The sequence below is a fragment of the Nyctereutes procyonoides genome, unplaced genomic scaffold, assembly GCF_905146905.1.
Source record: "Nyctereutes procyonoides isolate TBG_1078 unplaced genomic scaffold, NYPRO_anot_genome, whole genome shotgun sequence".
NCBI classification, from domain to species: Eukaryota; Metazoa; Chordata; class Mammalia; order Carnivora; family Canidae; genus Nyctereutes; species Nyctereutes procyonoides.
In genome coordinates, this window is record NW_026575029.1 from 4,525,826 (window position 1) to 4,548,771 (window position 22,946).

Below are 22,946 nucleotides of genomic sequence, written 5' to 3' on the forward strand. Positions count from 1 at the left end.
GGCGCGGCCCCGGGCACCTGGGGGGCGGGTCGCCGCCGGCTCCTCTTCCTCCGGGAGGTCTGAGCGGGCGTCAGGACGGCCTCTGACTCCCTACTGTCTGCTCCTCGGGCCTCGCGAGGCATTCAGGCGTCCCTCCTTTTACTTTCAGAAACACTGGCGACCGGCGGAAACCCACGGGTTTCGCAGAAGCAGGTGGGGCCGGTCTTAAAACCCAGCACTAGGCCGCGGCCAGAGCGCGGGGAGGGCGTATCCACAGGAAGGGACGCTCAGGCCTATGAGGGACGGCCTAGGGGCGGCGGGGGCGGGGAGACGAGGGCGCCGGCCTATGAGGGAGCGGCATGGTGGGGCGGGGGCGGGGAGACGAGGGCGCCGGCCTATGAGGGAGCGGCATGGTGGGGCGGGGCGGGGAGACGCGTGCGCCGGCCTATGAGGGAGCGAGCTGGGGGGGGTGGGGGCGAGAGAGAGCGGGGCTAGCGGGACGAGTCCCGCAGAGGGGAGCGCGAGGGGGCGGGGCCGGGGCGGGGCTAGCGGGGGCAGGGCAGCCGCGAGCACACCTTTAAGCGCCGCAGGCTGGGCGTTTGGAAGGCGACCCGGTGCGGAGAGGAGGCGGCTCCTGCCTGCTACCCGGAGTCTGTGCGGTGAGTGCAACCACCACGTCTTCCCGCCGCAGCCTGTGCGCCCGGCGCCCGCTCCCTCCATCCTCCCGAGCCCCGCGCCCGCCCCGCGCCCGCCCCGGCGACCCGCCTGGGCTTGCAGCTGCTCCCGGGCGGCGGATCCTTTGTTCCGGCGCCTCCGCGGCTGCGAGAAGGTGCACGGAAGGCCGCTGGGCGGGAGACCCGAGCGGGGGTCGGGGAGGCCTGGAGGCCCGAGAGGCCGGGCCGGGAGCACCGGGGCCGGGCGGCGGCGAGCTGGGAGGGGGTGCTGAGCGGCGCGGGAAGCCGGTCTGGTCTCGGGCCTCGATTTTCCTGGCTTGGCTGTGCGACTCGGTTTTCCGGGGAACTGGCCTCCAGCATTGAATTCCATTTACTTTTCAGACCCGAAGGCTTGCATAAGGCCGCGCCGCCCTTTCCCGTGCTTACGCATCCGCTGCCGAAGTCACCTGGAGAGTGCCCTTCCCCCCCGGGCTTCCCCGGGCACAGGCTGCCTCCTTCCCTGTCCTCCGTAAGTGGCATCCAAGCTGAGAACCGCAGCCGCCTCTCCCCGTTAGCCATCAAGTTTCCTTCTGAACCCCCTAAATATGCACTCGATCTGTCCACGTCTGTCCATTTTTGAGAACCCCCCTCCCCCCCCCCCCAGGCTCTCACCTGGCCACAGCAGCCTCCTCCTTGGCCTCCATGCTTTTCCAGACCCTTTCCCCCAGCCCATCCCATTCTTCGCAGCACAGGCCGAGTGAGCTTTATAAAATAGAATTCTAGAAGGCTGTTCCTTTGCCCACTGAACAAATCCAGGCCCTTAACAAGGCTAACAGAGCCAAGCATGGGTTGTGTCTCCTTGATCCCCTCCCCTGCCTTATCTTTTGTGATACTACCATTTCAGTTACTGAACAGCCAGGCTGATCTTAGAACCTGTTCTCTGCCTGGAACACTGCATATTCCCTCTCTCCCATCATTACACATCACATCTGCTTGAGGAACTCCTACTTAGGTTTCTGTTCTCATTAAGTACCTCAAGGTTAGGTCTTCCTACTCTGAGTTCCTTTAGCATCCTGCATTTCTTAAGCGGCAGCTGGCCCATGCTTTGCAGTTGTTTTGTTTACTGTCTTCCTTACTACTTTGTAAGCAGATTCCAGGAGGGACCATGTTTATCTTGTTATCTTGTTGTTCCTAATTGTTTTCCCCCTTTACAGAGGGCCTGGCCCAAGTTAATGCCCATACTACAGTATTGTGCTTTTTAATAATTATGCCCAGACTAGAAAAAATAAGCCTATTCTAGGTTTACTTAGTAAATTATAATTAAAAGATGTGAATCAGAAGGGAATAGAAGTGAAATGGGGAGTCGCTGTACCAACGTGAGTATGAATATTCACAAGATAATCACAGGCACTAAGCAAGGTGGTTAGACCAGCCTGTATCAAAATGTACTCAGCCTCTTTGAATGTGTTGAAGTTACATGTTCTCCAGGAATGAAGTGTAAAGCTTAAATCATCCCTATCACAATGTGATATTTGAGCTTTGGTTTTGCTTTGCTCTTTTGTGGAAGAAGGCTTTCAAAGTTAGAACGCGTTTTAATAAATGAACAGGCTATTGGAGTGTGGCAGTAAAACCCCTTCTCAGTAAAAAAGAAATGAAACATTGTATTCAATTAAATCAGATTTGTGTTTGCTCTCCTTTAAAAAAAAAAAAGGCCTTACTTCCTGCCATTTTAAGAGACTGACATGTTATCTGATGTAGGCAATTACAACGTTTCTCTGCTGTTTTGCTTTCAAACCCAATTTAACACAATCCCCTGCTTCATCCCCCTTCAGTGCTAAAAAGCGGTCTTTTTTTTCACGTATGGCTTTAAAAGAATTTTGGTGCCTACTGTTAGATCTTTAAACTCTGCATTAAATGTGAAGCACTGGTGATTGGGCCCAGAACGAGAGATGGGAATTCTTAGGCTGTTAGATAATGTTTTGCACACATTTAACAAATGTCCTGGAGGGGGACAGACACTTTGTTGTCAGGCCACTCTAGGCCAAGTCCCAAGGGCAAAACTTACTACTAGCCCATTCATAAATTAGGCATAAATTATATAGACACCTCATAGGGTTGTGGTGAGTATAAAACGAGAGGTCTGTTGACTGTGCTTTGTAACTATGTAATGTTATTCCTCTGCCTATTTTGTTCTTGCCTGCAAATAGTTCATAGAGCTTCTGAATTAGGGTAGAGTAAGATAAAATTCTCTGGTCCCTACCCAGCACTGTGTGGTATCTGCCTTAGGGAGCCACTTCCAGATAGCAGGGAGTATAGGTGTGAGCCCCCCACGAGGACACCTACCCTCAGGTTTACTGCAGTACTCTGCACACAGTTCAGTAAATGATTACAGCCCAAATGACAAACGTATAAAAATAACTGGCTCTTGACTTTTTACAGTTCCAAAGCTCTGAGAGACAGGATTTCTTTAACCAAGTGGTTGTAAACCAGAATCTGCTTTTACAGAGCAGTGGTTCTGAGGGGGGGGGGGGGTGTGAAGGAGGCGGCCTTGTAGGTTATCTATCATTTTTATAACAGGCAAATATAGAATGAAGGACCTTCATTCTATATTTATCATATACAAAATACAGCTTTGAATAGTGGGGAACGTTTTTAGCCTGTCTCCTAGTCCTGGGGCCCTTCCAGAGGAAAGGAAAGAATGGCTTGGTCTGTTTGTAGGACACAACTGAACATAGTTTAGTTTACTCTGTATTTACCTTTACTTGCCGCTCAGTGTGTTTTTACCTTAATCACAAAATAAATATTAAAAGATTGACTACCAAGTCCAACAGCAATATCCAATTTGGTGATTCTTTTAATTCCCCAGAGAGATTCAGATACCAGACAGGAAACCATTTCAAAAAAAACCTCTAGTACATTATAACTGAAATCTTTTCTTATCCAAACTAATGTGAAAAGTATGTTCTTTCTGTTTCACTTACTAAATTTGGATATGTAACTGCTTTTGTGACTTTATCTTCTCTAATAAGTCATAAACATAATCCTGATGTTTATCAAGCTCTTGGGCAAAAGTGTAAGTATTCCCAGAAGTCTTAATGGAAAGGCTTCACCTTTACTTTACAAACATATAGAAAATATCTTAATAACATGAAACCAGATATTTTACTTTTAGAAGTAGATCACCCAGTGGCATCAAAAACACTAGAACTGTCATTCCTATTTTATTAGAGTAAGTGCACTTTGTACTATTATTTCAGTGTCTTTGCTTCACTCAGTTTCCATCATGTTATTTATGTCCTTTGCATCTTCATTAGACCTTCTAGGTTGTGGGGTTTTAGTTCCCTCCTTGAAACTACAGATAAGCTTACCCCTCCTATAGGGTAGTAAGTCATATAGAAGAGTGAGAGTCTGTGCTCTCAAGGCAGAGAGATCCTGGTTTGAATCCTGGCTCTGCCACGTGAGTTACTTAACTGCTCTGAGCCTCAGTTAGCTGAGCTGCAAAATGGGGATCATTATGTCTCAGACCATCGCTGGAAGGACAAGCCAGAAATACATGTAAATAATAAATGCATACATAAATAAGTAAAAGTACCTTTTGTTCTGAGTGTAGCCCAAATGAGCCAGCATTAAGAACTGTTGTTACAGGACACTTGTACACAACACTCCAATCACATAGGGCATTGTGATTCTTAGCAGCCTTTTCTTTGGCTGTGTGTTTTGGTAAATCTTAAGTCATGATTTTTGTTTGTTTTAGATAGATTCACAGAGATGATTCATAAGTGAGCTGTATTCGTTCTGATGTCTCATTTGGAGATTTCACACCCTTTTGAGACCAGGCTTTATCCTTTAGTTCAGTTTCCTTGTTAGGACAGCAGCCTACTAGGAAGGCTCCTTCCCAGAAGCAGCCTGCCGCTGGGTGACAGATTAGCTGAGTAGGAATTTAGCAAACTGTTTATACTAATTTAATATCTTATTTTGAAATCTCTACTATAGGCACGCTTTCAAACTGTTTTTAATAACAGGGTTTTGTGGGCTTTTTAACTTTTAACACTTTAGAACTTCATATAGAAATTTCAATTTTAGAAATGAATTTTTATTTTCCTGCCTTCATTGTAGATCATTTATTCTGCTATACTGCATTATTGCTATATACAATGGTCCCTTTAGTTGGCTAACCAGAATATAAATAGGAAAAGCAACTTTTCACTTGTTTAGGAAAACACAGCACGAAATGTTTAAATTTATACTGACAACCTTTTTTTTTTTTTTTTTTTTTAGCTTTTGAAGATCTGTCTGTAGCAGCTTTAGTGGCAATGTTAAAGGGGTCTAGAAACTAGAGAAGTGAGTCTAAGACCCAATTCAAATTTGCCATCTAATGCCAATTGGTCTATTAAGATATCTCCAGGATCTAATATGTTTAGAATTCCATCCTGAATTGATGGAATTATATACATCAGTACAGTCAGAAACAATTAGTGTTAAGTTCATTGCTCTGTGAAGATAGATTTTTAAATCCTTTTGGTATGTTTTCCCATTTATGTTTTGTATCATTTAGAGCGTTAAATGTTTCCCTTAAGGGATGATTTTTTTTTAATCCTTCTAAGATGAGATCACCATCCCCAGAATGATTTGTATTCAGCCCAGCATTAGCTAATGGAGGTGAGGTAATGCTAAGTGTGACACTTGAGTCATTTCTGCAAGAACCAAAGTGCTTCTCCCAAGAGTGTTTGGTGTTTTTACATGGAAAAAGCAGATGGTGACAGGAGAGAGCAAATGAGCACATGTCTGATGCAATGAGGATTTTATTTACCATTCTGTAAGTTTGTGATAGTATATGAAGATCAGTTAATACTGTTGCAATATATATGGTTCAGATACCGATAATGAAAGCGATGAAACACATAGTATGTGTTCCTGAGAAATCCTTATCAAATAGTATGACGCTGTTTTAAATCCCATTCTAAAGAACTCCTGTTTTCGCCTTTTAGCCACCAACTACCTTACTGAAGTAAAATTGTTCATCTCATGCCTAATATCAGATCTGCTAAATTATAATTACTTGTATTAAGCCTGATGTATATGAAACTTTTTTTAACTTTTAAAAATGATTTGGTTAAAGTTCAATAAATGTATGAAAAGGAAGTGACGACTTTAAAGTCCTCTCTTATTTTGATGAACTCTTAACATTGATATGAGCCAAAAACCAAATATTTAAAACTCTGGAAAGCAGATGACTATTTAAATTTAAACTCTCTATAAGGATAAAACAGTTTCATCCGATAGCATTATTGTTGGCAAGAGATAAAAGGTTGTTAGAAGCTAGTATTTCAGTCTAAGAATCACTGCACTGTTGGCAAAAGAAGTGTTTGACAGGAGATCTTAAAGGCCTCAATCATATGTGGAAACCTATCTGCATTTAGGGGGTCCTGAACACATACTGTGTATCCGACATTTGGCAAACCCATTCACAGGATCAATGTGAGGCAAACCCTAGAGCCAGAAAGGACACTGGCAGGAGCTTCAGGTTCAGCTTTAGAAATTTCTATTTTGGGGATCCCTGGGTGGCGCAGAGGTTTGGCGCCTGCCTTTGGCCCAGGGCGCGATCCTGGAAACCCAGGATCGAATCCCACATCGGGCTTCCGGTGCATGGAGCCTGCTTCTCCCTCTGCCTGTGTCTCTGCCTCTCTCTCTCTCTCTCTCTCTCTCTCTCTCTCTCTGTGACTATCATAAATAAAAATTAAAAAAAAAAAACTTCTCTTTAAAAAAAAAAAAGAAATTTCTATTTTTATTAGGTCTTCTTTCTCACTCTGTTTTCATTCCAAATTTACTACAGGCTGGCCATGAAGTCTTGAAACATAGATAATATTATTTTCTTATGGATTGTATATAATAACAATAAATCAATTATTATGTGTTTGCCTCTAGGCATGTTTTCAGAATTGTTAGCCACTCTGTAACACTTCTCTCAATTCATTAAATTAACCACACTTGTTTTTCAGCCATGGATGGATGATTATTTTGCATTATAATCTGCCCAGTTAGAATTGGCATGTCTAGGGCATTTGGTCTCTATATTTATGGTTTAAGAATGTTTGAGCTTTCTTGTACCTAATATGTTTGTCTTATGTATGAAAGAGAAAGAAAAAGAGGGAGACTAGAATATGGTACAGAACAGTCAAGGAAAGGTTGCTACTTTTTAGTGGTAGCATTTCCCTATTTTTGTCACTCTTGAAACAGGGCTGAGAGTTGAGATTGGCCAACACAATTCTGGTTGATGCAGTCTACCATTGTTGATAGGTATTATTTTATAAGATAATCTTTGTTGCTATTTTCTAAATTTAAAAACAATACAGATGTCAGAGAAAATATAGGAAAATATTAAGGAGTAAATACGTTGCCAGTAATCCCATCACCCAGAGACAGCCACTGTTAAAAGATAGGTTGATATGTAAAGATTCTGGATGATTACTTTGGGACTTTTTCTTGTGTTTAATTTAGATTATATTATTTTTATTTTTTTTAAAGATTTTATTCATTCATGACAGACAGAGAGAGAGAGAGAGAGAGAGAGAGAGAGAGTCAGAGACACAGGCAGAGGGAGGAGCAGGCTCCATGCAGGAGCCCGATGTGGGACTTGATCCTGGGACTCCAAGGATCATGCCCTGGGCTGAAGGCAGCGCTAAACCGCTGAGCCACCAGGGCTGCCCAGATTATTATTTTATATTATTTTTAATAATATTTTATTATTTTTATATTTTTTAACCTATTTTTACTTAGTCTTCTAATAGAAGCATTTTCTATATAGTTGATAAGTTCTTTAAAAAGTTTTATAGTTGGTTTATAGTATTAATATATGGATCTACCACAACTTAACTATTCTCAATTCTCAATATTCTTGCCTTTCCCCTTATCTCCTCTCTCCCAACCTCTGGGGTGGTTTTTTAAGGCTGTAATTTTTACCAGATCAAGCTTGTAAGCTTTTATTGAGGGATAGGAGGACATACCAAAATGTTCTCAAGAATTAATACCAATTTATGTCCCTTCCAGTAGTGTATGAGAATGCCTTTCTCCCACACCTCTGCTGGCATTGTGCATGATTGGTCTTTGGGATTACTTGGTTACAATACGTGGGTAAATACATGTAAAAGTATGTCTAAGACTTTTGGGGATTCTTGTCTCATAGTTTATCTTTTAAATATAGAGAAAATAGGAGCAGTCTTAGAAGAAGTACCTCATCCTCCTTCCATCCCATTCACCATCCTTCACATGTTTTGCCCCAATAGTTTATCCTCCTTCTCATTATAGGAGATGAACCCTCATTTGTTCTTAACTGAGACTAACGCCTCTCCATATGTGAGCTAGATTCGCAAACCTCTCATCCCTTCAACTTTCTCTCCTCTTGCCTTATTAATTTCTCACTTTCTGCAGATCATTCCCCTCAGCTTAAAAGCAAGCCTTCTATGGCCCATCTTTAAAACCAAACAGAGCAAGATATCTCTAACTCCTCATTTCTCTCCAGCTCCTATCCCATTTCTCCTTTTCCCTTCACTACAAAACTGCTTACTTACTTGTGTAACTTTATTCATTTTTGTTCTCCCATTTTCTTCCCAACCCACTGCAGCAACATTGATCCTTTTATTTTTTTTATATATTTAAAGATTTTATTTATTTATTCATGAGAGACACAGAGAGGGAGAGAGAGAGAGAGAAGCAGAGACACAGGCAGAGGGAGAAGCAGGCTCCATGCAGGGATCCTGACGTGGGACTCGATCCCGGGTCTCCAGGATCAGGCCCTGGGCTGAAGGCGGCCCTAAACTGCTGAGCCACCTGGGCTCAAAAGGCTCAAGCCACCATTGATCCTTTTAAACTATAATATTTGAAAAGTCTAAAATCTGACTTGTATAAATGTAAAATAAATATGCATCACATAATTAATAAGAGAACCAGTGAGGTATTAAGACCAGGTTAAAGAAGAATTTGAAGAGGAAACATAGATGGTTGGGTATAATGACATGAATTTGCTAGTAGAAGCAGTACGGTTAATATCCTACAGGGCAATAAAATGTAATTTGGAAGGGTCATCTTTTCTGCAGGTTGGAAATCAGTTGTATCATTAAAAGACAAAATTCATTTTTGTTGCTATACACAAGAATCACTAGCATGTCTATCCATTTTCTGTGACATAGTTTCCTGCAGAGTTGTAAAATAACCTAGTCATTACAAGGTCAGGAAAGGGGTTAGTATCCAAAATCTACAAAGATCTTATCAAACTCAACTTCCAAAGAAGACATTCAGATGGCTAACAGACACATGAAAAGATGCTTAACATTAGTCATCAGGGAAATACAAATCAAAACCAAATGAGATATGACCTGACACCTGTAGAATGACTAAAATTACAACACAGTATACAACAGGTGTTGGCAAGGATGTAGAGAAAGGGGAACCCTTTTATGCTGTTGGTGGGAATGCAGACTGGTGCAGCCACTCTGGAAAACAGTATGGAATTCCTCAAAAAGTTGAAAATAGAGCTACCCTCTGACCCAGCAATTGCACTACTAGGTATTTATGCAAAGGATACAAAAATACTGATTCCAGTGGGGCACCTGCATCCTGATATTTATAGCAGTATTATCAACAATAGCCAAACTATGGAAAGAGCTCAAATGTCCATCAACTGATGAATGAATAAGATATGGTATATATACAATGGAATGTCACTCAGCCATCAAAACGAAGTCTCTCTATTTCCAACAGCGATGGATGGAGCTAGAGCATATTATGCTAAGTGAAATTAGTCAGATAGGCAAATACCATATGATTTCACTCTTTTGGGAAATTTAAAAAACAAAACATGAAGGGAGGAAACAAAAGGAGAAAAGGAGGCAAATCATAAGAAACTCTTAACTATAGAGAACAGAAGGATTGCTGGTGGGCAGGTGGATGTGGGATGGGGCTAAATGAGTGATGGGTGTTAAGGAGGGCATTTGTGATGAGCAGTGGGTGTTGTAAGTGATTGGTCACTAAATTCTACTCCCGAAACCAATATTACACTATACGTTAACTAACTAGAATTTAAATAAAAGCTTAAAAAATAAGACACTCTATAAAATCAGCTAATCCTCAAGATTCCTCTAGACCAAGCCCAGCACCACACTAAAATTATATACAATTATTTCTTTTGCCCATTTCCAGCTTTTGAACGATTTTTCCTGATAATCCCCACTATACTCATGCCCATCTTGCCAAAGCCAGTGGTCTGTCCTCAACAGACGTGACCTTTTTTAGCAATATTCAAAGCATGGAACATTGCTTGAAAGACTTCTATATGCTTTGGTATACCATATTCATCTGATCCTCCCCTGCCCACCAGTGGCTCCCCCTGTCTCAGTCACCTCTCTTAGTCCTTATGCTGGACCTGTAAAAACCAGAGTGCCCCATGTATCTCCAGTGCTGATCTCTCCCTGAGTTTCAGACTCTTAATTACCTATATCCAGTGTTCAACTCTAATCTTAGCCACCGTCATCTCTTTCTAGGACTATTCTATAATGCTTCGTGTTGGCCTGTGTGCTTCTTTTCCTGTCTTCTACAGTTGATTCTCCACTTGGCAGCCAGGGTGATCTTTTTAAAGCATGCCACCCCCTCTGCTCAAGACACACCAGTGGTGTCTCCTTGCAACCAGAATAAAACCAAAGCTGCTCTTGGCTCCTGAGAGCCCTATGTGATCTCACCTTTGCTTCTTCATCTCTCTTTATGCCTTCCCTTCATTTACCATGCACTAGTCAAAGTGGTCTTCTTTCTGTACCATGAATACACCAAATTTTTTCAGGGACTTAGTACTTATTGGTTCTTCCCGGCAAGGATAGCCTCTGTGTCGTTTAGATCTCGATGTAAATGGCACCCACAAGATGGTTTCCCCAACCACCTTATCTAGAGTAGCTCATATTCCCAGTCTCTCCATTACTTTACCTTATTTTCTTTTCTTCATAGTCCCAATTAGTGTCAGAAATCTTATTACCAATCTGTAATTATTCTTCCTTTCTAGGATGAAAGTTTCTTAAAGGTAAGAGCTTTGTCTTGTCTTCCACTCTGTCCTAGTGCCTACAATGGCATCAGGCACAAAGCATGTGTTCACTAAATATTTGCTTACTGACTAAAAGATGGTTCATCCCAGTAGTGTTCACCATCCTCCCTTGGTTTTCTAGGAAGCCTATAGGAAACAAGATGGTAGAAAAACAGAGTCTTTGTTAGAAAACAAAACAAAGTCTGGCTTGAGAGAAAGTAAAACACTGCTCTGCTCTCCTCTATGGTTGAGATGAAATGGTGATGCTTCCTTTCCTCCATATTATTGTCTCCATCTTTTTCCACCATAGGTTCACGGAATATTTAGGGAGAAGGCAGGAAGGAACTTAGCTTTTGGAGAACAAAAGAGGTTTCCTTTGCTTTTAGGAGGCCTTAAAAACAGTGGGCTTTGGTAAGGATTTTTGGTTTGGGAAGAAGAAAGTAAGTTCTCGAGATGGGTGGTGGTGATGGTCATGTACTAATGTAACTATAGTTAATGTCACTGAATTGTACACTTAACAGTAGTTAAAATGGTAGATTTATGTATGTTTTATCACAATTTTTTCAGTGTAAAGTGGGACAGAAGGCTAGGACTTGTGCGGTCTTGTGTGGCTTTTGTGGTTGGGTGAGTCTTATTGATGGGCTTGGGTATTCTGTTAAGAATTTTGATCCTAGCATATGAGTTAGGTTAAAGTTGTATTTGGATTCGAATTTCTGAGCTAGCCAAGGCTTCTGGAGGCTAAAGAAAGTCAAGAATTTTTGGTCTTGTTTTTCTCTCTCTATTTAGGGAGGCAGATTGCCATGGGAAGTACCTTTACTTCTGGAAGGCCAGAGAAGACATGGGAGAACAACGGAACACAAGTAGTAAGGAGCTGACTGCTGCAGAGGCAACAGGACAGAGTGGGAAGGAGAGGGCCTGAGTCACTTAGCTCTGTGACTGTGGACAAAGTCACTTAATCACCAGAAGTAGGGTTTCCTGACTTTCAGGAGTCTTGGAAAAGTGCGAGCCGTAGAAGCGCACAATGAGTGGTGGCTGCTTGGATTGTAAGGACTTGCTCACTGCGTAAGGCCCCCTGGAACCATCTGATGGAAGCACGAAAACCAAACTGGAGTTCCTGCTTCCAGTTTTCCATGGCCATTCTACCCCCCCTACATGAGAAGTTGGGATTCTCAAGCCCAGTTTCAGAGTAAAGGTTATGTGGAGGCTTTGGAACTCCCTGGAGCTGTAGCTCTTGGGAATCAAAAGCGTTGTAGAACAGCCTACGTGAGGTAGACCGTTGTGCTAGGGAGTTCCTCGGTTCTGTTTTAACTGTGTTGAGTTGGAAGGCTGAATTCCTGTCAATGAATGACCTGATCTGTCGCAGTGGAAACAAGTTGCAATCTGTATCTTGATCTGGTGGGAGCGCATATATATCAAAAATTGATCAAGCTGCACGCTTCATACCTGTACACTATATATGAACTTCAGCGCTCACGTTAAAAAGAGAGAGAGGAAGAAATGGACCCTATCACACATACTTTTAGAAAGGATTATTGTTCTCAGGTTTGACTTATAGATACTTTTACCAATAGAGGTGAAGCTGGGGGAGGAGTGGTAATGCTAATATGAAGATGTCCATATAAATAATCGTTAGAGTAATTAATATAATGCAGGGGTCTTAAGATGATGGATTGATTAACTTCTGTCTTTTCTCTATATTCCAGTTAGAAGTATCCATGGAGAACACTGAAAACTCAGTGGATGCAAAATCCTTTAAAAATGCAGAAACGTGAGTATTTCTAATGCTGTCCTTTATAATCAGAGAAAGAGGTGTATGTAATACAGCAGACATTGAGGAGTGGGGAAGCAGAAAGGGCTTTCAAGCCAGAGAGAACCAGCTGACTTCCTACCTCAACAGCCACGTGGCTTTGCACACGTTAACTTATCCTCCTGAATTTGTCTTCAATGTCAAACTTTCACAAAACTGCGCGGAGGATGGAGGGAAACATGAGGTACAGTGCCTGACCCACAGTCAGAATCGCCGACCTGGAAACAGAAGGATGCCACAGGAGAGGAAGAACTCGCAAGTCTGGATGCTTCTGTGCCTTCCTAAATCCATCTGCAGGATGGGAGCTTTTGTGTTTGGAGATTTTGGACTTTCTGTTTCTTTTTCATGACTAAAATGAAGTGCCAATTCTGAGTCTTGGGGAAGAATTGCCTGGTTTTTCGATGAGCTTCTACCCTCGGTTTTCTCTCTTCCTCTTTGCAGTATTTTGCTTATTAATGCTTCCCATAACCAGATGATAGAGAAAGGATAAAGATAAAATGCAGATACCCTTAATGTAATTCATGTCACTATCTACTTGGGATCTCTGAAAGTTTCTTCTGAGACCCAGGATTATTATTTTGGACAAAAATAAGTAATTATTTAGTGATCTTCATAGTAAACAAGAGAATTATAGAATGAGGAACAGGTTACCAATAAAGATTTGGCTGTGTCTGTTTAGCTAAGGAGATTTACTAGAAACTAAACTTTTGAAAAACAATCTCATTTTAGAGGATTTAGGTGTTTTTTTTTTAAACCTTTTTAAGTGATGTGTCCATTTTCCTACCTTTTCATATCACAAGAGTATAATCTAATAGCAAATTACATGGGAGCCCAAAACAGATTTAAGTCTGTTTTTATCTTATGATAAGTTACCCTTATGTCCCTTGACTTTTTGAGTCTCTGCTCTGCATCAGTGTGCACCTTCCCCATGTGGCTATCCTGTTGCTGGTAGAGAAGCCCTAAGGAGGCAGTGGGAGGTGTTAGGGAATTACAGTTCTGGGATCCCTAATTTATATAATCTTCAGTAAGTCACTCGGCTTTCTGAGTGTTAATTTTCTTAACTGTAAAATGTGGGCATCTTCACCTTTAGCTAAATACAATTGTTTCTGACCTTGACTGCTTTAATTTACCATTTTATCTCCTTCCAACAGTGTTTGTAGAATTGTATATAATGTGAAATACTTTCAGGTTAAATGCTTGAGGACGTGGACTTTAGATACTGATGTTTAGCTGTTTCTAGACCTGGTTTTCCTGTTCCTTGGGCTAGATCAGGCTTGCTGTCTACTTTGGTCAAGTTTTATTGGAACATAGCCACACAAATTTATTTACATGTTGTCCTGGGCTACTTTCGCTAACAGAATGGAGTAGCTGCCTTCAACAGAGATTGTATGACCCACAAGCCTCAACTACCTAATGTTTGGCTGTTTTGTTTTTGTTTTTTTGTTTTGTTTTAAGATTTTTATTTATTTATTTATTCATAAGAGACACAGAGAGAGAGAGAGAGAGAGAGAGGCAAAGACACAGGCAGAGGGAGAAGCAGGCTCCATGCAGGGAGCCTGACGTGGGACTCGATCCTGGGCCTCCAGGATCATGCCCTGGGCCAAAGTTGGCGCTAAACCGCTGACCCACCCGGGCTGCCCTGTTTGGCTGTTTTGAAAAAAAGTTTTTTGACCTTGGTCTAGATAACAGAGGTTTTTAGGTAAGCGACCTTCAGATGAGTATTTCCAATTATTTACAGCAGTGTTTCTATGTATTAACTATTAATTTGTTCAGCTCATAGTGTTTAAGGGACAGTTTAGGAATTGTGATAAATACTGTGCTTTGGGTCATATTTCCATTTTGTCGGTTTCCTATCATTTCAGGGTAATTGTTAAGATTTTACTCTTACCAAAAAAAAAAAAAAAAAAAAAAAGATTTTACTCTTACCTTGAAAGATAAATATCTCACAAAGTTACAAGAAATTTAAAAATTTAAAACTATGAAATATATTTGAAATTTTATAAAAATTTAGGGGAATACCCTAAAATGTGGAGATTAAAAGCGTGAACTCTGAAGTCTCACAGGTATGCTAGGCCTTAGCTCTGACACAGCATCTGCATAAGCATCAGCATGTTCCTGAGCCCCACTGCAGTCATTTCCCCATCTGTGAAATGGTTTATCATGAAATTAAAATCAGGAAAGGCCTGTAGCACACAGCCTGACATGCATTCAACAGATAGGAACTGTTCTTCTGTGTTGTAAAAGTTGTATTAATGTGAACAGTAGCATTGGTCATTTCTACCTTTGTAACCTGTTGTTTGATTTCCAAACAGAAAGATCTTACATGGAAGCAAATCAATGGACTCGGGAATGTCCTTCGACAACAGTTATAAAATGGATTATCCTGAAATGGGTTTATGTATAATAATTAATAATAAGAACTTTCATAAAAGTACTGGTATGTATCCTAACATGATTTTTAGTCCTCTTCAAGTATTGTACCCTTTGTATTTGGTATAATATAAAAAAATAGAACTGGTGTTTTTGGTTAGAAAACGGTAATGCAGAACAGCCATGATGTAAAGATAGAGCAGGACCCCACACACCCTACATCACAAACTCTTGACCTGCCCATCATCAGAATTTCTCCCTCTTCCAAAAGCTAGCCTCCCATCTGTATGTTGGCTCTCCTGTCCCAAGTTCTGTGTAACCCTTCCTTGTTTATCCTCCTGCTTCTGCTTCCTCTTTCATTCTAATAGAAGGATCACAACAAACAATGACTAGTATTTTTTCTTCCAAGAACTGTGCAAGGCACCTCGTAGGTATTATCTCATTTAATTTTAACAACAACTCTGAAAAGGTTAAAGTTCTGTCAGAGAGTCACACAGATCATTTAGTAGCAGAGCTGGGACTTGGCCTTGGTGTGCCTGACCACCCCCACCTCCCAGTCCCCACTCGGAGCTCTGAAGTCACCTCCTGCACTACTTCACTTTGTTGTATCTTCATTTGCTCTATTGACGTCTTCCTTTCTCCCCACAAAAATGATAGAACCCCATCTTAAAGAGATCTTTCTTTTACCCTGCTCCCTCTCAAGCTTTGATCTGATTTTTGTCTCCTCTAAATTTTGAAAACTTGTACTTTAAGCTTGCCGTCATCACTTCTTTCCACATGTACTGAAACTGCTCTCTTATGTTCACCAGATCTCCTTCTCAGTCTATACTGGGTGTGACTCGAATCTAGAATACGATTCAGACTTTTTTTTTTTTTTTTTTTAGCGAATATAAACAATAAAATCCCTTACAGTCCCCAAAAGTTAATTAATAACTTGATGTATTACTTGATTTCTTTCCAGTTTCTTTCAAAGCTTAATTTCATTCCTAATATGCAAGCAGTACTATATCCTGCTTGTTCTACGTAATGTAATATAACCATTTTTCATGTCTCTCTATAATTTTGAGATCTTTTAGTGATTATGTAATATTCTATTTGCTTAATTTGCTTAATTTACCATATGGTAAATTTGGGCTGTATCTCCATTTCTTATTTTTATATTGATGCTATGTTAATTGTTCGAATTGGCATATTAATCACTTTACACTTAACTTTTAATTAAAGAATTTAGAAGCAGTAGGTCCAATTTAGGAGGCCATCTACCTGGCTGGTGGTGAAAATGGCCAGAAGAACCCAGATTGTACTGGAAATATAAGCAGAACTTGGTATTAGATTAGTTATGAGGAAACAGCAATTGGAAAAATGGATGTCTAAATCTGAATGGGAGCATTTGTATTGCTTTTGGCTCTAAGTTGAGATGCCACCTCCAACCATCAGATACTCTACATCACATTGCTAGTTACAATGCCCACTTCCTATAGACTTTTACATTGTTGAACCTATTGTTTAACAACCATAACAACAAATTACCTAAGCCAGGAGTCTGGCTTTAGCATTAGAGTGAGCTCATCTTCTGTTTTGAAAAGTGAAGGTCAGGTCCTCACAGTGATCTCCTGGCAGTCTTGTATTTTCTGTTCTACTATTAAATGGCTCACAATCCAGGACTGGAATTCACTCACCTTGTCACATAGCTGCCTAGTATCCTCAGCCTCTCCAGAGTCAAAACTTTGATAGGCTTTTTTAAATTGTATTAAAATTACATATCGTCATAATAAAAGATTCAGAAATGACAGATTAGCAAAAGAAAAAAAACTTAAAACCACTCATAGTCACACTACTCAGAGATGCTCTATCAACAATATTTTGAAGGCATTGGCATTGAGTCTTTTATTCTATTCATACATTTAAATAATTGACTCAGTTCTAAGGTGTGTACTCCTTAACTGTTTAGCATTTTAAAATTTGAGTGCATTGTACAATCTGTACACTTAATGAGAAAGCTACTATAGAGGCTACTAAGTGCAAGACCCCAGAGTACAGGCCTAATGCTAGCTTTATTACTTTCAGCAAGTTCCTGAACTTCACTGTACTCCTTGTCCCATATCTGTACAAAGGTAACTGGTCACACTGTCTCCTTGGTGTTTGGAAGGGTTGAAGGAAATTACTCATAGCAGGATGTCTGGTAAACAGTATTAATGTGGCAGTGGTTTGTGGGTTTTTTTCCTGAGAAAAAAATATTGTTAAAGTAGTAATGGATCTTTAAATTGTTGGGAACTTAAAATTAAAAAAAAATACAGCTCCCCTGAGTGTGTGAGATGTGTGTATTGTTATATATATCATTTTTCTTAAGCAAAAGCAGGATCCTCTTGTATTACAAGTTTTGTTTAATAAGTGACCTTTTCCCATGGCAGAATTTTGTCTACAGAAATTTTTATTTTTAAAATTTATTTATTTATTTGAGAGTGAGCAGGGGGAGGGGCAGAAGGAGAGGGAGAGAGAGGATCCCAAGCATACTCTGAGACTAGTGTAGAGCTCAATGTGGGGCTCGATCGCACGATCCCAAGATCATGACTCAAGCCAAAACCAAGAGTCGGACGCTCAACTGACTGAGCTACCCAAGCACCCCTTGTCTACAGAAATTTTGATGGTAATACAGTATTCCATCATAATTTATTATGAGTCATAATTTATTTAACCAGACTTCTCTCATTAAGCATTTCAACTGTGTTTTTCACTATCTAAGCAGCCATGAAAGATATCCTTTTTTTTAAAGATATCCTTATGATTGTAACACTGATATAGCTTATATTATGAAATGTCTTTTTTTTATATTATGAAATGTCTTATAATCTAAGAAACTAAAGAGACTTTGTGTTACCACGATCAGAATCATTAAATTTTCTTAGCAGTTGAAAAGAATAATTTATTGTGGATTGTGTGACTCACTGAATAGTTTATTTCAGAGCAGTTACTCTCTTTTTTTTAGTGCAATTATAAGTAATCCTTTCTGTTTTCAAGGAATGGCACCTCGGTCTGGTACAGATGTAGATGCAGCAAACCTCAGGGAAACATTCACAAATTTGAAATATGAAGTCAGAAATAAAAATGATCTCACATGCGAAGAAATTTTGGAATTAATGAACAGTGGTAAGAAATAATTAAAAGAGTGACCTACCTTCATTGTCTAATTGTATATTACAGTGTAGCTGTAATTATAAAGAACTGTGGTACCATACTCTACATAATTCTACATTTTATATACGTAAAATAAAAGTTATTCGTGTCACCTCCCTAAAGTGATTTTTTTTTTATTTTATTTATTTATTCATGAGAGACACAGAGAGAGAGAGAGAGGCACAGACACAGGGAGAAGCAGGCTCCATTCCATGCAGGGAGCCCAACATGGGACTCGATCCCGGGTCTCCAGGACCACACCCAAGACCGAAGGTGGCGCTAAGCCACTGAGCCACCTGGGCTGCTTTTTTTTTTTTTTTTTTTTTTTTAATTTCCTAAAGTGATTTTGAGGTATATTGACCGCCCCAACTTGGGTTGCAGTGATGTCTCAGTTCTGTCCTCAAGTTTCTTCACCTTACTCCTGTACAGTTTAATTGGAGATTGGTAATTGAAGTTGTATTGGTTTTGTTTGTTTATTTTCCTTACTTGTAAACATTTTTCCAGTCTCTAAAGAAGATCATAGCAAAAGAAGCAGTTTTGTTTGCGTGCTTCTAAGCCATGGGGATGAAGGAATAATTTTTGGAACAAATGGACCTGTTGACCTGAGAAAAGTAACAGGTTTCTTCCGAGGAGATTACTGTAGAAGTCTGACTGGAAAACCCAAACTTTTCATTATTCAGGTAATCTATGACTAAACAACTTGGTTGCTGAGAATTAATTGGGGTTTAATTTGCTCATTTGTGGATTAACCAATGGATTTATTTTTTCCACTGAAGCTACTGAACTACTGTGACTTTTTTATTCATTTAAACTATCACTCATTAGATATAGAATAAATGTTCATGTTAGACTTGGATCAAAAAGACTCTTCATAGTTAACCTCCATTTTTACACAGCCTTGATATTTTTTAAGTAAGCTCCGTGCCCAGTGTGGAGCCCAGCATGGGGCTTGAACTCATGACCCTGAGATCAAGGCCTAAGCTGAGATCAAGAGTCAGACGCTTATCCCACTGAGCTACCCACATACCCCTAAACACTTATCTTTTAACCTCTAGGCCTGCCGAGGTACAGAACTAGACTGTGGTATTGAGACTGACAGTGGAATTGAGGATGACATGGCCTGTCAGAAAATACCAGTCGAAGCGGACTTCTTGTATGCTTACTCTACAGCCCCTGGTAAGACAGTTACAAATAATGAACATTACATGGAGATTTTAAACACAAAACCAATGTTCCAAAGGCTATCACGATTTTGATATTCATGAACAGCTAACTGATCCGTATTTTCGTTACCTTAGCTACAGAGAAGCATCAGGAAGTTGTCTTTAACAACTGTCTGGCTGTAAAATGTGCATTTATAAGAAAGCTTACTTCCACTGTGTCATTCAGGAACTTAATGCCAGATAGGAGACTATATTGTTAATATAGAATAATGTATTGTAATTTTGTAATGTGGTGTACAATATGTGCCTTCTTGTCATATGTCTGGTATTTGGCAGAGCTTGTCCACTTCTTAGAATAGGAGATTAGTACATTTTCCAGGAATCCTTTGGAAGATAGGAAATAATAATAAAAATAAACCTGAATAGCATGTGGGAGGGCAAAGTGTCATGAGGGAAAAGAACCAGGTCATTCTACGTTTTTATGTCCTCAGATCAATAAATATTGATTGCTCTTGCAATTTATTTATTATATAGCTGACTCAGGGTTTCACAAAGTTTGCAAATAGAGGACAAATAAATGTGTGGTTAAACAGTGTTACATTTTAAAATATGCTCAATAGGATTTCTTTTGAACCTCAAGACATTTTTCCAGGTAAAGTACTTCTAAATTAGAGGCAATAAATCTGATAGTTAATCTGAAAAATAGTAGAATAAATACATTGCTTTCCCCTTTTTGGAGTTTTTGATGTCTCTATCATATTTTTCAGATGCCTTGTAGACAAATTTAGGACACCCAAATGTGTGTGCATATGTAAGCGATATATTTCTTGAATAAACCATGATCTGACTACAGCACCATGCTACTTAACAGTGGTGCTTCTTATTCGTTGGCCTCTGATCTTTTGCATGTTTCCCTTCCTCCCTGGGAGAAGGGAAACCGAAAAAGAGAGCTCACCATCCTTCAGCAGGGAAGGTAGTCCACAGCTTTTTTCCTTGCCTAAAGCAGAGGTGTATGCACAACACACTTTCCCCTCGTCCAGCATCGTCTCCCTTGAAATGAGAGGTGGTGGTTATTTTCTTTTTATGGCTAGTAATGCTGGTGGACGTTTTGTTTGTTTTTACCTTAATGATTGTGTATTAAAATCAGATACTCTATTAAATCTATTAAAATCAGATACTCATGCTATTTTGGCTTTATTTTGCCTTGCAGGTTACTATTCCTGGCGAAATTCAAAGGATGGATCATGGTTCATCCAGTCACTTTGTGCTATGCTGAAACTATACGCTCACAAGCTTGAGTTTATGCATATTCTTACTCGGGTTAACCGAAAGGTCGCAACAGAATTTGAGTCCTTTTCTCTTGACTCTGCTTTTCATGGAAAGAAACAGATTCCATGTATTGTGTCTATGCTCACAAAAGAACTGTATCTTTATCACTGAAGATGGATAGGTTGGTTTGTTTTTTTTTGGTTCATATGCCAAGTGAGGAAATGGTTTAACTGATCCTATATTTTCCTCTCATTTAAATCTAATTGAATACTTGAAGTGCTACTTCGGAACATGCTCCTTTCATAGCAATAGAACTATGAGGCTACCTCACACTCAGAACCAGGTAGCTGAAATTGAATTTAATTAGGAATAAATAGAAATGGATAATAGTATAATCATTGTGAGAGGAAATGTTTCTAAATTAACTGCCCTGATAATTAGCAAGTTTTAGTGATGGTGTTATGAATTTTTAAGTAATTATGGAAAAAAAGTTAAGCATTGTAGTTATGAATGTCAGTGATCTTGATCTGTTCTTATTTGAAAGTATGCACCCTGGTTTTTGTCAAACTATAGACACAGCTCCGTGGGCATGATCAAAATCTAAAAGACCTACCTTGATTTTTAGAATCAGGATAGGGACATAAGTCACTGTATTTTTAGATCATTTGTCTGAGCGCATGGTTTTGTGGTGTTTGGCTGAAGCATGTCTTTGTTGCAAAAAGTCATGTTTAATATTGAAAAAGAAACTAATTTGCCAGAAAGGAAGTGTGAACAAATCCCATAGACTCTTACGATGCTAAATGCAACATTAAAGGAGGGAGGCAGAGTTAGAATCACAAGGTGCTGAAATGTAGTTCATCCACCAACATCCATCTCCTGTAGTTTGTGGCTGGGCCAATCTGTTGAGCTTCACATACCAGCAAAATACATGAAGAGCTATTGTATAAGAACCTCAAACTGCTGATCACCTGATAGCAGCGTGAATTGAAGAAATTCTGCAGGAACATACTGAAATACAACTTACATAATAAACACTGAAATGCCATGGAGAAGCAATAAATCAGTCAACCAGGCACTCTAATTAGAAGATGGTTTGAGCGTGAGCAGAGACACTGTAGGCACAGCCTGTGTGATGAGGGCAGGGCCCTGGACCAGCTTTAGAAAAAGCACTGCTAGCTTTTTCTTTCTCTCTTTTTTTTTTTTTTTTTTGTATGGACTGGTGTGTGTGGAGGATGTCCCCCAGGTCAGGAACCTCTAAGAAAGCAAACCAAATCAGAAACTTCTGAGATGGATGGTCTCCAAAGACGCTAAGAGTCACAACAGCAACCACAGCACATTTTGTAGTACAATTTTTAAGCATGATAAGTTATTTTCTGTTGAAGTTTACAATCAAAGGTACAGGAAATGGTACTGTTATAATGATGTACTGTTCGCTGAAATGAAAGGCCCATGGCACACAGGTCCTTGGAAATTGCTGGTGTCCCTGCTCCTTTGGCACACCAGGAAGCAGTAGCACAGCCCCAATGGGCAGGCCCTGAGTCCGTGCTCCATCCCAGTGCCTCTCTGGTTTTGCAGTCTGACATTTCCTATAAGCTCTCTTTTTCTCAAAGGAAACTCACATTTATAAATGACCACTCTGTCTCACCTGTGGAACTTTTTCTAAGTAAACGAAGCATGTAATGGTATCTTAAGACGTGCTCCTGTGTGACAATTTTGTAAACTTTTGTTATGAATTTTTATTTCAAAATGCAAGTTTTAACTTACAAATTACTGGTGTGTTCAAGTTTTTGTTGTTGTTCTGGTTTCTGATATTCTGTTACAAAACATTTTTAACCAAGAGCTACAGCTTGATTTGGAAGGGCCAAAGAGGATGCAACAGGATCCTGTGATCAAATACATTGAGATTGTGGCAAGTTACTGAATAGGATGAGCAGAGCTCTCTTCTTCCTAGGCCCTGTGCTGGGCCCCCATTCAGATGACCGTAATGTTGGCAAGGATACCAGGTCTGCATAGATCACGGTCCCTGCATATGACCATGTTTTTGTTTGTTCCCTTGCTTTGCGGAATGGTAACAGAATATAAAGGATATTGCTGAGATAAAACATTATCCACCACATAAATTTTAAATAGGGCTAATAGAGGGGGATGAAGAACTCAGGGGAAATGTATGTCAAACCACTAATGTCACTGGTGGCCACCTCTGGGGAGTATTCCCTTATTTCATGTACTTAGAGAAGTAATATAACAAAGTACAAACGTGCAGTTTTAAATTCCTTCCAGTGTTTCTATAATGAACATAGAACACTTTTTAAGTCAGAAAGCTAAATTAAATGATCTGAACTGGGAATAGGAGATTCTTGTTTCCAAGGAATAGAGGATGGCAGGAATTACTTTAAGACTCTTTGAAGCTACAGTTCTATAATGGGCTGAGAAAACCAGTGCATTCTAATCTCCTTACTATATAGAGA

The 22,946-nt window shown here is 40.1% G+C and overlaps 1 protein-coding gene across 9 annotated transcripts; it reads left to right on the top strand.

Moving 5' to 3' along the window:
• Nucleotides 1-109: 109 nt before the first annotated feature.
• Nucleotides 110-22,275, top strand: CASP3 (caspase 3). Of its 9 annotated transcripts, XM_055315691.1 has the most exons (10): nucleotides 544-638; nucleotides 1,035-1,161; nucleotides 10,678-10,695; nucleotides 11,482-11,558; nucleotides 12,399-12,463; nucleotides 14,815-14,939; nucleotides 17,891-18,019; nucleotides 18,551-18,726; nucleotides 19,102-19,222; nucleotides 20,420-22,275. In XM_055315691.1, exons 4-10 carry the CDS (start codon nucleotides 11,496-11,498, stop codon nucleotides 20,647-20,649), a joined length of 909 nt encoding a protein of 302 aa, XP_055171666.1. In that variant the 5' UTR covers nucleotides 544-638; nucleotides 1,035-1,161; nucleotides 10,678-10,695; nucleotides 11,482-11,495; the 3' UTR covers nucleotides 20,650-22,275. The 9 variants fall into 9 exon arrangements, with proteins under 9 accessions (XP_055171664.1, XP_055171671.1, XP_055171666.1 ...); XM_055315689.1 differs by lacking the exons at nucleotides 544-638; nucleotides 10,678-10,695 and adding an exon at nucleotides 110-192; XM_055315693.1 differs by lacking the exon at nucleotides 10,678-10,695 and having other exon boundaries at nucleotides 11,482-12,237.
• The last annotated feature ends 671 nt before the right edge of the window (nucleotides 22,276-22,946 follow it).